The 15,907-nt window shown below is 36.0% G+C and overlaps 1 protein-coding gene across 1 annotated transcript in view; it reads right to left on the bottom strand.

Moving 5' to 3' along the window:
• ERC2 (ELKS/RAB6-interacting/CAST family member 2) overlaps positions 1-15,907 on the bottom strand; it is a 283,355-nt gene that overhangs the window by 129,558 nt on the left and 137,890 nt on the right. Inside the window, exons 9-13 of the mRNA XM_041425936.1 lie at positions 14,456-14,596; positions 13,775-13,915; positions 10,341-10,376; positions 5,233-5,262; positions 4,205-4,398 (exon numbers count right to left, since the gene is read on the bottom strand). Coding sequence (XP_041281870.1) covers positions 4,205-4,398; positions 5,233-5,262; positions 10,341-10,376; positions 13,775-13,915; positions 14,456-14,596 — 542 coding nt within the window. The remainder of the gene's footprint in view (positions 1-4,204; positions 4,399-5,232; positions 5,263-10,340; positions 10,377-13,774; positions 13,916-14,455; positions 14,597-15,907) is intronic.

Raw genomic sequence — 15,907 nt, 5'->3', positions numbered from 1 at the left:
TTAACACATCCTTTTCAAAAAAGTAAGGCCAAAACAATCCCCACACAGCGAGACTAGTCCTTAAATCTGTCCCTGACACACAGCATTTTGTCCATTTAGGAAAAGGAGCATATTTAACAGCCATAAAAGTACTTTTTTTTAAATGTATTTAAAAAAAATTTTATTCCACATGCTGATGTTTTGTCTCTTGTGCAATGACTTGTCACTGCTGTGTGGACTTACCATCATGAGAATTCAAATCCAAATCATTTCAGAATTAATTAATTGTAGTCTGAATACCCCAAGAGCTTGAATACACATCTATAGTGTTATATACCCACTGCATATGAGAAGTAGGTAACAAAAACAAAAATCAACTCCTTGTTTAAGAACAAACAGGTTTGTCTCATAGTTAGCATAATAAGTTTAAATGGACTTTTATATTGCTGCAATCTTTGCTGAGAAGCTACACTTAGCCAAGCAACTGGCCGAGTATTTCACAGACCACTGGAGAAACATGGATCCAAGATTTTACAATCCTCACCACATTGTCATCACTTTCTTCCCCTTTTCAGTCTAAATTTACCAATGGATAATTTATATTGTATTATGTGTCAGTGCTCTTTTACTGAAATTGCTCTTCTTTCCCTGCAGTGCTTATCCTTTCCCGTATTTACACGGAACAAGCATCCCTGCAGAGCTCTGTTCTGCCAGAGAAGCAAACCACTACTGCTTACACTCCTCCTGTGCCATGAGCACTTCACTCCTTTTTACCAGCCCTCTCTGCACCTGCTGCCAGTTTTAATTCAACCTCCAGGCATATGACTGATGAGAAGTACACAGCAGCATTCCAGACAGAGCCTTGCCAGCACCTGATGACATTAATACCTTCCTATCCTTACTGGAGATGTTTATTCTGACATATCAGGATTCACTCCTCATTATTTAGACCTCTGCTTTATTATTTAGATGGCTCATAATGACACAGCTGTAAGCAAATTCACCCAATCTTTCTTTTCCTGAACTGTATCAAGGATTATTCTTAGTTTATATCAAGAAGCCTCACTGGTCCTAACTTCACAAACATGCATTTTATGCCACTGTATTTCACTTCATTTTGTGATTCAAACTCTCTATCACATTTCATAAACATACTTCTCATTCTAACACCATTAATAAAAGCTTTAAACAACACACTCCTTCAATCCTGATAGTTCTGTTTCAGTTGCAGCTCCCTCTCCTTGGTGAGGCTCTTGACATTAAAACTTTAGCTGATCACTACCTTATCCAGTTTCATTTACATTATTTAAAAAACCAAAAACCCCTGAACCACATTTCCTTCATCAAGAAAACCAAAGACAAACAGCAAGCTAAATTTAACAAAAATACATTATACATTAAATGCAATATGTTGCATGTGATTTTAAACTTTTTTTAATTATAAACAGATAAATTGTAAAAATTGTAATAAAAGTTATCAATTATCTTAAGTACAGAAGAAGGAGTAATTTCTCCTGTGTAGTAATAAGAAAGTGTAAAATAAAAAGTTAATATAGGGAGGGTAATTAAAGAAACAGACCAACATGATTTTATACGAGCAATAATATTAATCTAAAGTGATGATGTTCAGGAGTGTGATACTTTCTGAGCCAAGGAAATCACATTAAAACCAAAAGAATTACCATTAACATGAAGACTTCTTCAAAATTATTAATAATGTTCATCTGCCAAGTAGCACACACTTACAAATTTAACTGCCCATATATCAAAGCAGATATTTCTACCCAAGTATTTGACACTTTGTGTGTCAATACTTTCTGACTAGTAGAATGTTAATATTCATCTCCTTGTTTTAATTTTTGTTTGAATTTGTAAATTATAACTTTATTCCAACCATTTTTACTTTTCAAACTTATTTATACAAGCACACCTCATTATGTGAATATAACAAATATTGTGAGGATACCACAGCTTGCAATAGTTTAGATAATCACTTCCTCAGAAATTTATGTTGATATCTTTTCAAAATTTATGTTGTTGCAATTATCTTGCAGCGTAAAGATGTTGGCATAGCAGTGAACATGGATCCCAGCAAGCTATGAAGGAATAAATGTATTTTAATGTCACATTCATTTTCCTACAGGACCCCAGAGATGGCCTTGCATCTGAAGTTTGAGGAAATGTCAAATATATGCTAAAGGTCCATAGCAAAGTTTAACCACTCCATCACATTCTAAGTACAGTACATTCTCTTCAAAAGTCTGTGTTCACTCAGCAGTACCACATTATTTTCTGAGAAGTTATTTCAGGGTCAACACCCTCATCAGCAATAACAGACTAGAAACTGGTGCTCCAAAGCTTCACTGCTAAGAGTATAACACATTTGAAAAGAAAATGAATACAAAAACAGAAAATTCTCATGCATTACAGGCTTCTCAGACAATAGGAACAGATTGTATGCTGATAATGCTGTACCAATATCTCTGGACCCCTTAGTTCCTTGTAACTTTGTAGTTGTTGTCTTGTAATCAATCATTCTCAACTCAAATTAATTTACTGCTCTCTATCAATTCTTTCTCTCTTTTTACATAAAGTATTTAAATGAAATTAACATTTCCAGAAATTTGAGATCACAAACTCCAGTACTTCATCATGACCATCATGATTTAACTCATTCATCATCCTATAATTTTGTCATTTTAATATTCAAACATTCAACTCATTCATGATTGCTATCTAATAAAGGTCTTAAGATTATCCTCTTGAACCCAAGATTACTGTGCCTATTAATGAGTCTGCTGTCATGCAATAATTCAGTTTTACAGTGCAAGGAGGGGATCAGTTGCTGTTTACACCTGGTGGTCACACCTGCAGCTGCTGCATTACAAGTCTGGGCCTGTAACTGCCCCTGCATCCCTGCATGGCAAAGGCAGCACTTTCTCATCCACACAAAACCTCTAACTATCTTTTCCGATATGCTGCTATAGGATTTTGGACAGTGTATCAGAGCTCACAGGCATGGTGCACAAAGTGCCCACTCTTGATTACTCACTTCCTCTGGGACCTCCTATACACATTAAAACAGAGGCAAACACTCGAGTATTCCAAACTCTGATGTGCTGAGAGAGTCAACTGCCAACTGGAGTTGCCCTTACGTAAGCTCTATTTTAAATACAAATCTTCTCTCGTTTTGAATTTGAGGTCTCCATTCTCACGATTCTTAGCCATTACTGACCTCAACCAAACATCTTCAAAGAGTAACAAGTTTTGGCAGCGGGTAGCTGCGAAGATTAGTAAGTCATCCTCAGTAAAAGGTGCTTTACACATCTTTCCATGCTGGCTGTTACCCTCCAAGCATTTCTGAAATGTTCCTCTCTTTCATGGTAATGCTCCCTAATGGGGGTGCTTGGTCTTGACTGGAACTATAGCAATGATCACAAAAATAAAATCACTTAAACTTCTTTTTTCGAGCCATAAAACAGTTTTTTGCTGACTTGATCATAATCAAACAATTATATAAATTATTTGAAAACACATAATTCCTTCTTTCATTCAAGCAAGAGTGTCTGATTAAAGGAAGAGAAAAAAGAAAACAGATCAATCAAATAAATAGCAGGACGCCGTACAGGAGAAGGTTTCAAGATGTATTTAATTGCAAAGGCCATAAGACAAATCCCAAAACCCTCCTCTCTCCATCATGGAAAGCCTCTACAACTTTTCCAGACACAAGACAATCACTGCCTGGTCAATATCAGAAAATATTCTTTTCAAGCAAACAAAGACTATGGGAACACTGAGAAATAGTTACTATTATTAAATAGTCATGAGATGGGTTAGAAATATTTACCAATACTTTTCAGGACCTCTGAGAATGACTGATGATGTTCACACTTGAAGAAACACGTGGGGGCAGGTCTGATTCACCAGTTACTAAAAAGACAGGCTTGTTCCCCAGCACTGTTTTCTGGTTGGTGGTTGTGCCTGAAAATTGCACGTGACCTTTCCTACACGTGCTTGTTTTATGGAGGGTATTAAAAAATGGAAACCTTAAATTTTTCCAAAGTCAGCCAACAGGAGATGAAGTTCACAAGTAGCCCTTTTCTGTTCTTTTACAAAGCATAACCACTATACTCTTAAAAAACATACTCCACTTGTAACCTCTGCTTCTGAAATGAAGATCAAGTAAGCAAAAATGCTACCCAATGTAAGACAATACAAAAATTACCTTTCTAACTCAGCAATTTTCTTATCTTTGTCATTCTTCTCATTCTCTACTTCCTTCAGTATTTCTAGAAGTCTGTCAACCTCAGCCTGAGCTTTGCCACATTCTTCTCTATAGTACGACGCCTCCTTGTCGAGCTGTTTCATTCTGTCTGCAAATTCTGGATTCATCCGTGCCTCCTCTTCAGCTTCATGAGCCTTCAGAATCAATATTTCAAAAAAGATAAGGGTGACAATAACTTAAATAGCTTTAAAAGCTTCATTTCTTCAGTCTCGGAGTTCAAGTTTACATTAAAAAGGATTATGGGTATTCCTGTCTGATGCATTATAAAAATAAATGAAAATATCTACATAGTCAAATTCTATTGTCCTGAAAGGGGAGGGGATTTATTAAGGGGGTTTTTACATATTAAAGTGACCCCACATTAAAGGTGTTTCTTCAAATTTCACAAAAACTCACCTTGTAATTTATTAAATTCACATTAAGTGTGTTTCGAATATATAGACAATTTCTTAAAAATCATGTACTCTTTCCCTATGCATAAGCACACACACTTGGTCCATGTATAAATATACAGATACATATATACATATTGTATATATCCGTATCACCAGATGTCTCAAATGCAGTTTGATACAAAGAATTTAAAGGAAAGAAATTATTTTTAATGCAGAGGTGATTTTAAAAGACAAACCAATAAACTAAGAAGCTGCTTTCAGCAGACACCTTACCCAATAATCCTTTTTAGCCTATTATTAATACTTAACCTGAAACATCAGAGGAACAAGGCCATTGGTGAACACAGCACAAACCTGGCAAACACATGCATGGATGGGTGGGAGTTCCACAGACAAGAGAGAACGCAATGAAAACAACAAGAGTGCAGAGCCCAGTCCAACTCCCATCAAATCTAATGGTAAAAACCCAATTAGCTTCAATGGGAGCACGACCTGGCACAGAGTGCTTTCAACTGTAGGCTGCAATAATCACAGACAGATGGAAACAAAGATGCACTGCAATGCTTAGCCTACCCCTTGCTTCCCATTATTCCTAATTGGCATCTTGAAAGAGCAGGCAAGGAAAAAAGAAGTAGTTTAAGGCAGTGCACATTAAACATAGAAAATTCAGGTAACATACAGGATTTTTTACAGAAATTCATGGTATTTAGAACTGAAGGTCCTCCAACTATCTTAGTACGCAGAGAAGACATGGACTTACTTATCCTTCTTAATTTCAGGGAATGGACAATGCAAGCAAGCAATGAAAGAAATGCAGATCAAAATGAAGCATGCATATTTGGGAAAGAACTAATATAAACTACAGATACTGGAAGGTCCATATTCTTTGCAATGGTTAAAATGTTCTGTATAAATAAAGAACAAGTCTGAGTTTGCTACAAATACAACAAAAAAATTGAAATTAGTAGGGAAAAAACTTAGGGTGTTTGCATGTAACATACCATTTAAGCATGAGGATAATAAGAAAAAGATAGTAGATTTGAAGTGTTACTTATCCTACTTGGAGATTTTTATTCAGAGGAAGTATTTCATCACCAAAAGAAGCCAAGGGAATCATATGAGGAGCCTAATAAACCTACTGACCTTGCTCTTCAAAATCTCTGTTTTGATACATGCTCCAGTCCTGAATTCCATGCAGATATAAGACTTTTCAAATACAGAACTCTTTTCAAGGTAACATTCAAGGAGTATCTTCATTTTACTGTTTGACTGAGATGTCAGCAACATCTTTTCAGGCTCAATCTTCCTTAATAATAAATTTGCATTTCTTTTATACCAGTTGTTAATCGTATCAAGAAATTTATTTTCAACTAGCTTTGTAATTTTTGAAGTCAATGTAATACTCAGACTCAAGGCCAATTATCTGAGAAAATACTTTGATTATCCATAAACCCTATTACAATATTGTACACTTTTTTATCATTATGCAATTTTGGAAGGAATCATTTAATTCCATAGGTAAATTCACTCTAGAAAAAGAAATATAATCCAGCTCCCACCTTCAAGATACTAAGAAACTTACTCAAAAAAAGCATACTGTTCCCTATTCTTCAGATTTCTCCTCCTCTCCCAAGGGTAAATCCGGAATTTCACAGTTTCTCTCCAAAGGCTATTGCTCTTTCATCTAACTCCCTGTCACCTTCCTGTTCCTTCCCTTTGGTACAGATTTAATTGCATACTAGCCTTGCTTCCATCGTTTCATAGAGAGGAAAAATACCCACCTTCCTTCCTCTACCCAGTCTTCCCTTGAGCATAAAGTAAGTCTCAGCTTCAGCCCAAACTTTTTTCCCCATGTACCTCTACCCTTCTCTTACCCCAGAGCAAGAAGCAATGCGGATGAGGGAGAGAAGCCTGTCCCTTTTTTATGTTTCATTGCCACACTGCACTTTCTTCAAGGAAAATGCATAACTGGGCAAGAACATGATAGCATCACCAATGCAGAGGTGCCAAACGTTCTACCACCATGGAGTATTCCTGTCACACAGCAGCTCAGAAGTGCACTGAAAAAATTACCTACTGCACAACTGATAAACAAAACACCACCTAAAATAATAAACATATTCCTCACTTTATCCCTTTAAATCTTGGCTCAACAGCAAGCTAAGGAAATCAACATTAAGGTGTAAAAATTTTTAGTTCTTGTGTTTTCTGTGGTACTCACACTATTCCCTATTTGTAGGATGTGTTTTTGGAAAATTCTGCAGCACAAACTGGGTCACTGCATTCCCCAACATGAAGTGGAACTTCTAAGGTATGATTAAATGTGATTAAGCATCCAACCAAGGTCACATATAAATCAATGTAAGCATTAAGTTACTACAAGGTTGGTCTTAAAAAAAAAATTAATTAAAAAAAATAAAACCAGTATTGCAAACCACCAATTTAGCCGACTGCCTCTACTTTTCAAAGCAATTAAAAAAAACTTTTTCAACTATTGGCAGGAACCAGATTTCTACAAGGGTATTGCCCAAACGAAGTTTGGCAAAGGAAAGTTTGTTAAAAAATGGGGAGCAAGAACAAAAAACAATTTTTACAAAGAGCTTTCTGCAGGTGATACTTTAACCTGCAATTCTCTTTAAGGGACTCTTCACATTGTAAACACAACTGCTGATACCAGAAAAGAGCAAAACAAAATCCATCTGACATTGCCAGGACAAAGGCACAGAATTACTTATAAGACCCCATTCTATTTTATGGCTTTGAAAGATGTGTTTGGATCTGAACTAGGCACCTTTCTGAATTTGCTGTGTACAGATCAGGGGTGATTTATTGACAGATGGAACTTGACTTTTGAGGTCAAACAGTAGGCCCAAAGGAGTTAAAAGGCAGCTCAGTTGATATTGACCCTGCTCCTGCCAGGACAGGGCAGATTTCTTTGGCTTTTTTTAGGCTATAGACTGAACTGTTGGATCTAGTTCTAGACAGAAGCTGCATGAATCACATTAATCAAAAGGTCTCTGCCTATTTCTGCTGTACTCTCCTTTTTCTGTTTAATTTCTGTCCCTGTTTACTCCCTAAGTTCTCTGTTACCTTGGAAAACACATTTTCTGTTTCTATGGAACTATTATGGGTAGGAGGGACTAGTCCATGTGTATTTTTCAGCTTTCTTAAACCTGTATCTGCAAATGATAACCCTTGTGTGTACAGATTAGGTTAATTTCAAACTAAACCACTCAATGACGCTTTTTCTCCCAATATCATGACTGTGATGTTGTGTGTTATTTTTACAACTGATTAAAAATAGCATATCACTCTACCATTAGAATGTCACAAACTTTCACATTAATTATACATCTGTTCTGATCTTTGCTTCATAAGCACTGCAAATGGTTTAGAAGAAAAGTAACATTTCCTTATGTAAACCACAAATTTCCTACAGAAATATCATAACAGTGTGGCACAGACATGCAACATGAATTATTTAGGCTATTAAAGTCTTATGCTACAGTCATGCATGTATTATTCTGCATAACAGAAATGGATGGATGGATAGATAAGTATTTCATTCTTAAAGCTTGAGACACAAACATACACAGAAATCAAGTGGGTACTTAAAATCAAAAAAAAGGAAAAAGAAAAGGAACAGCAGAATTTACATGCAAGATATTTATTACTTTGTAAGATCCTTCAAATTTTATTACTTTCAAGAATAAATGGAAAAAAAAGATTGCTGTCACACAAATTTTCTTGTCACCTTAAACTCTGGAGGTTTTTATTTACCTTGAGGGACTGCTCTAAGTAATTTATAGTGTATTCTGCAAGTAGTTTAAATTTTAATCTGACATTTCTCTTATAGAAGGTGTTGGAAAATTAGGCTTTAATATTCAGAAAAAGGTTCACCTGTACTCCAAACTCAGTACAGCATGACATTTAAATGACAGCACAAAGGCAATAACGTAATTTCTTATAATCAATTTTGCACAAAATCTTATTGGGCACTTCAAAAAGTTCACCTTTAAAGCATGAAGAAATGTATGTCCAATTCTATTTACAACTTATTCTCATATATGTAGGAGAAGAAAGAAGTTGAGCAAGAGATGTTTATTTAAAAAAAATCATATTGTGGGTATAGTACGATTGCTGCCTGGTGCCAAAGGAAAAGGATCTTGCATCCATTGCTTTGCAACTTCCAGCAGGCTGTCCTTTTGAAAATTAACCACATAAAGGCAGAAAAGCCAGCTAAGAAAAGGACTGATTTTGGAATACTGCACACAAACAGATTAGGAAGTAACAAATGAATTCTATACAGCAGAATCACTAATATTGAGCTAATGACTGGCCAGTATTTATGAAAACCAAGCTAAAAACTAACAGTAAAAAGACTCGTCTGAAAAGACATGCACAGGAGCAGTGCAAATGACATGAATAGAAACATAACTACCACAGAAGTGACCCAAGATGATACAGAAAAAAAATGGGTGTATCATTGAAAGGGACAAGCTCTTTCTCCAGCACTGTGCTGGAGGGTAGAGGTCATAATATCAGGTTTTATGATATTGTGCTACAATTTGTGACTCAATTCTCAATACAGGTAACCAACAACTTCAAAAGTAAACACAGCAGATTGTGTGGGAAATCTCTTTTCCCATACAAAAGTCATGACATGTCCATTACATGGCTGGAGCTACAAAACCTAACCATAATAGATTCCAAAGCTGGAATCCTGGTCCATGGACGCCCATGGCAAAGCTCCCACTGACTCCAGTGATGGCAATACCTCCTCTAATGTGCAGTATCACATTACTTAAGCTACAAACCCACTTCTTCTATATATACACTATCCAAATTACATAGTGATTCTGACTAGGATTACTATGTAAACTATAGCTTTTAAATTGCTCTTACAGTTAAATCATTTTTCTGTCCTGTGATGCTCGCAGCACATTAAATGTAACAGTCTCAGCCAAAAAGATGGAAACTCCTCTCTGCAGAGAAAAGGTTTGTTGCTGCTCTTCCTCAAATTGAAGGAGTCAAGTTAAAAGAGATAATGTGCAATTAAAGCAGGCATTTGTGAGAATATTAATGCTATACAAGCCAAAGCAATGCTGTGCTTTTGCAAAGACTGCCTTTTGCATTTATGATTTTATATTTCAGTATTTTCTTCACTTAAATACAAAGTTTCCGTGTTCCTAATGTGTATATGCTAAATGTATACAGTCTTTCATGAGTAGAACTAATCTCTTTTAGTCATATGGACTTTTGAAAATACTGCCAGTCATTTCCTAGATATTATTATTCATCTAATTAACTCAGTCACTGAAGATAAACTGAATAAATTAGGAGTTACATAAGTTTGAAGGATCAAATAAAGTACTGTACAAGGAGGAATTAAAAAGCAAAGCAAAAGGAAAAAAAATTCTGCATGCATTTTCTGATGGAGAAGTTGAGGACCTAAAGGAAGTTTATTTTCTCAGAAACAGAGTATGTACCTATTTAATACATTTTGGATTCTTAAAATGGCCTTCAAGTCCACAAAGTTCATTTATTTGGATATAATGGGTACAGCAGAGTGAGCACCAGGAGTGTTCTGCAAAGCTCCACAGAGGAAGAGCACAACACAGTAAGGGAATGGATCCTCATGCTTCCATATGTTACAGCGGGCAATTTAAAAATGAACTTACTGGATTGTACATCTGATTGAACAACTGCTCAGCTTGCTACATTGCAAAGTTGGTAGGGAGTGAAGCACAGACAGGAAAAGAAGGAAAGATCCAGGAAAACAGCATTAGCTCAACAAAACCAGTGCATTTGCACAGAAGAACATGTCATTAAAAAAAATAAAAGGAAAAAAAAAGTAGAAATTTAAGATTCTAAACATTCCTTGGTGAAAGTGAGAGGCACTGGGGAAACATAAATGTTGACTTTGGCTCCTAAAAAAGAATAGCTGGAGTAAGAAACTTAAGGTTTGTGTTACTTTCCCTTTCTCAAGTTAAATAACCCATGAAACAGAGAGAGGTGTCCACTTTTGATGATACATTAAGTGCTGGTCTCAAGCAATGAATCACGAGAAGTGCTTTTGGCTGAGGCTGCAATTTATCACCAAAGCTTCAAAGACAGTAATAATAAAAGATTAATTAAATAGTATCATTAAATTTATTACTTTCCTTTTGTTTAATACAATACTGAATTTTCTATGCAGAATGACTTTCAAACAGTACAGCTTGGCAAATAGTACTTTAGCAACTGCAAATATGTCAGTAAGCAAGTAAATTTAAGATAATGAAAAACAACAAAAGGAGGAAATTCTGGAGTGGATAATAAAGATTATATATACACACATATATATAAAACACTTTGCTACCTATTAGGTAATTCTCCTGCTGTTCTTTCACAAGTAGCAATACAAAGTAAGTCAAAAAAATCTATGGAATTTTGGGAAAAAAGCATTGACCATTCTCTGGTATTCAGAATTTTTTCTTTTAAATTTTTTTGTGAATTTCAATCCATAGTATTTGTCACAAAGTGTTCAATAAGCATGTCCATAACTTAAAACATTACTTTTTATACCAAAATATAGCAGAGTCACAGGAATAATTACTTTGTACAATTATCCTCTTCATTATTTTTGACATGTGCCTACTGTGTGAAATCATGGGTTTAGAATCAGCATATTTCTTCTTGCTGCAATGCAGAAAATCCAGATATGTGGTACTAAAAAATATTTGGATCTAATCAGATCCAGTAAAATCCATCTTTATTATCAATAAATGAATCCTATTGTCTAAAAAAAAAAAAAAAAAAAAAAAAAGGCAGGAAAAGCTGGAGAAACTCCAGTTGTGGTTTTTATTTTTTTATTTACAATTTTACTTTGGACTTGCCCCTTGTGCACATTTTCCTTCAGACATAGCACTTAGCACTATTAGTGCTCATGCAAAACTAACTCCCAGCAAGCACGCACAGAGTACTATCTTCATATTTCTCAGCTTAATTTCTAAAACTTACACATCAACTCTGAACTATAATTATTTTACAGCAGCATAAGAAAGTACCTCCTCCATGATATTTTTAGAGAGGACTACTGTGTGAGCTACTTGGAATTTTTTCAAGGAGCCAGCCCCTTGGAGTGGGTTTGGAAAGGGAGAAGCAAACTGTGCCAGATGCCTCTGCCCCTGCAGAGGTTGATGCTCACACGTGAGCACACTCATGGGACACATGGGTTCATTTATGACCCTCCTGCTGTCCCCTCCTCCTCTGACGCAGACATGTGCAAGAGTGACCCAGGTTTCTGTTCCACTCACTTGCCTGGGCAGTGAGAACACGGGGCAGGTATTTTTCTGGGGACCAATTACTTTTAACGCAGGGTATTTACAGGTTTGAACATAAAGTATTTCATTAAAGAAAATGTGAATTGAAAATGACTGTTTGGAGTCTACTGTCATTAACAGTCACTGTTTCTGTTCAATTAAGCATGCCCAGAAAGAAGGTTGTAACTGCATTTTATTGTGGAAATACCTGGTCTCCTACAAATGGTGGGTGAATTTCCATTGGGGCTTTATGCTGTATTTATGATATAATAAAACTATTATGTTTTTAACTTTCATTCAATAATTGTTTGTATTTATACACAAGAAACATGCTCCCTTTTTATACAAAAGACATCCCAGACACTCTCTGACTTTACGTGCTTGTTTTTTCCATGACTGTATGATGTGTTTATATACAGCCATAAATGATTGATTTAGGATTTCAAGTCCTTCAAGAGGATTTTGATGAGGGTTTTTTAAGTGATCTGTGTTCCAGGGCTCTTTTAACTGTAGTTTTTTAAATTAAGGAAAAAAATACATTTCAGATTGTAATAAAGTATCTGTAGAAGGGGAGTGCAAAGTAAACAAACATTTATTCTAACAAGCTAAGCAAACTAAATGACTTCCCAGATAAACCTTTTTTTTTTGAGATTTTAATTTTACCATCAATAGCATATTTAATGTATCAGCCATTTAAATTATTTGTGTTTCCATTTGTATATGTTTATTGAAAAAAGCTTCCCCTCCTCTCAACTAAAGATCTAATGCAGACACCTAACCGCACATATTCATTCTGAATTGAGAAAGAATGCAAGTATAAGGTTTACACGCTGGTATCCTTTATAATTTGCAATACCTTCTTCACAGGTCAGGCTATTGAAACAATGCTTAATCTGAGCAGGATACTACTCAACCTGGGTAAAAAGAGTGTCAGAATATTATGCTAACATTGATAACATTCACAGAACAAATATTAATTATCAGAAAATCAAAAACAATATCAATATTAAAAAAAAAACACTTGATGTACACTTAGTCATGAATTGCAGAAGGCAAACATAATGCCTGACCCCATCAAATACATAATGAGAACAACGAGAGCAGACATTACTACAACACAGAGAAAGGTCAAAGAAACAATGGTATCAAAACACTTGCAAATCATTTAAGCAAAATCTAGTTTATTGCAGCAATTTAAGTAAAACCATGTAATAAAATACAGGGTTTGTACATTTTCCTTTAAATGCTTGCTTCCACTTCTTGCTGAATAGAAATACTAAATTGCCAGCTGATATAAACTTTTGATTATTTTGCTTAATTATCACAAACATGTGTTCACCAACAAAGCCAAAAATACATCAAAATAAAACCTAGCTAGAGTTTTCATTTTAGAAGCTGATTTTTTTAATTAGGAAATCCAGCATTTCTTAGACAAGCTTTTAATTTTTTCCTCATCCTGCAAACATTTCAGTTTACTTCTAAAAGTGGTGTTAATTCACACACATATAAATTGCTGGCTTGATAATTCCTTTCTGCCCTTTTCCCCCAGTGTCCTGCTCTCAGCTCATCTATCTGTTGCAGCTTCTCAGAATTCCCTCATAGTGGTACTGAGGACAATTTCTGAGGCTCACTGGTGGCTTTGGTACAAACCTCTTGAGAAAAAGCAGTACTTGATGCAAGCATCAGCAAACAGCATAGGATGGTAGATTCTAGATTTACTCCAGAAGAGTAAATAAGCTCATCATTGCAAAATGAGGGTATGGGATGCTGATTTTTTGTTTTGCTGATTGTTTGTTTAAGATGGAACTTACCTTTTTCAACTGTGCTTCCAACTTACTACACTCTTCTTTCTTTTGTTCTATGGCTATTTCTAAAGACTTAAGTTTGGAGTCTCTTTTCAGCCCTGCTGATGCCAATGAAGATGCATGTTCTTTGAGATCGATTAAACTAGACTGGAAAACGACCAAGAGTAAAAGGTTAATTCCTAGTGACCAGGACACTAACTCATTGCCAACTTAGCAATCACCTGGATCCTGTTCCCCCTCCCCCAAAGAGAGGTGACTCAAAGATAAGCATTGATAGCAAAAGACACCATTTTGTGCATACAGCTGGAACCACAGGAGCTGGCATGCAGTGAAACACAGACATTCATAGTACGGACGAGTTCACATCATATTCTGGAGGTACAAACACACTGAAAACTATTTCTCTAACTGACAAACAAAAACAGGAGCAGCAATGAAATATTTGAGCCTAGTGGAAGCTTAGGTAAAGGACAAAGTAGAGATTATAATGCACAACTATGTAAAAACTGCAGTAATATTTTATGTACAAATGAGGACTGTGAAGAATGCTTAAGAAAACAGCAGCTCTGAAGCTGAACACTGAAGTGGCAGAATTTCAGTACTTGAAAGGACTCAAGAGTAATCCTAATGCACTTTCTTTCATCATAATGACATAGATAGAAGAGCAGTTTTTAAGAAAAGACTGACCTCTTTTTCTGTCAGTTCAGCTTGTAAAGCATTAACTTTCTCCTTCAGGTCCTTGTTTTCTTTTTTATAAGATTCAATTTCTTCAAGTCTTTCTCTGTCATCTCGATCCCTTTGCTCCTTCAGACGCTCTATTATTCTTTCCTAACAAGGAAAAGAATTGCCAAGCAGAAAAGTTGGAAATAATTTTAAGAAAATACAACATTAAATTTGTTTACATTATGTAGCACTTATTAAAAAAAAAACCTGCAGAAGCAGAGGATGATTGAGTTGATGGCATTAAAGTCAATGCAAGATTTCTCTAGATTTCAAAATCATAAGATCAAGTTTTTAAATACTTGATAAGAGTAACACAGTACAGGAACTTCATTAAAGAGCTATACTGATAGGAGTATGTTGAGTTTTGTGATAGGTGTGGAAAGATATTTACTTCAATAATATATTTCCTGTGTTCATAAGTGTTTGAAATCTTGAAAATAAGTTCAAAACAAGCCATTAATAGTTTCCTCAGAGGCCATGACCAGTTTACTCAGCTTCAATTTTGTTAGTACTCTACAGTGCTTGCAATAAGACATCAAAGTTCCAGATCTAATCAGCCACTTGCTAACTATCAGTAACTTACAGTTTACACGTTATATTTTGAGATGTCAAAAAAACAGTTGTCCAAGACACAGAAAAAGTACCCAGATACAAATTAAGAAACCCAAAGGAAGATGTTTCTCTGTCTAATTAACAGTAACCCCACAGATCTTTAAACTCAGCCATGTTTCTGCGTATTTTGCTGATTTCCAATAACTATTTCAAGGTTTGCTGACAATCACCAGTCACTGATTGGGTCATTAATTCAAAGGGTGAAATGGAAAAAGCAGACACGGTAGTATGGTTTCGTTAACCTCTGATTATGGTCTATAAAATCACATTTCACCAATACTTGAAGGAAGCAAATACCAATCAGAGAAAAATACTTAGGGTACAATGAAATAACCACTGGAACTGCATTTCAGTTGGAAGCAGGTCTTTAAGCAGAGTATCAGGAGAACTACTGGTATCACTGAGTGGTGGCAGTTGTGGGGGCAGTAGAAGCAACATAATTTAGGTCGTGCACTTTGGTCAGGGCAACCCTAGGCTGAGCAGAGCAGCCCAAAAGGAGGAGGACTTGGCTGTGTACAGTGACAAAAAGCTCAACATGACTCCGCCACGAGCACTCAGAGCCCAGAACCGCACCTGTGTTCCTGGGCTGCATCCAAAGCAGCGTGGCCAGCAGGGCAGGGAGGTGACTCATCACTCCTGCCCTGCTGACACCCACCTGGGGAAGAACTGCATCCAGCTCTGGGGCCCCTCACAAGGACACAGATGTGCTGCAGAGGGTCCCAAGGAGGGCCAGGAAGATCTGAGGGCTGAAACAACCTGGTCTAATGGAAGGTGTCCCTGCCCACAGCAAGAGGGTTGGAACTA

Source organism: Onychostruthus taczanowskii, unplaced genomic scaffold, assembly GCF_017590055.1.
Source record: "Onychostruthus taczanowskii isolate IOZ18803 unplaced genomic scaffold, ASM1759005v1 scaffold9, whole genome shotgun sequence".
Classification (NCBI taxonomy): Eukaryota; Metazoa; Chordata; class Aves; order Passeriformes; family Passeridae; genus Onychostruthus; species Onychostruthus taczanowskii.
The sequence above is the reverse complement of the archived record's forward strand: the minus strand, read 5'-3'. Positions and strand labels throughout refer to the sequence as shown.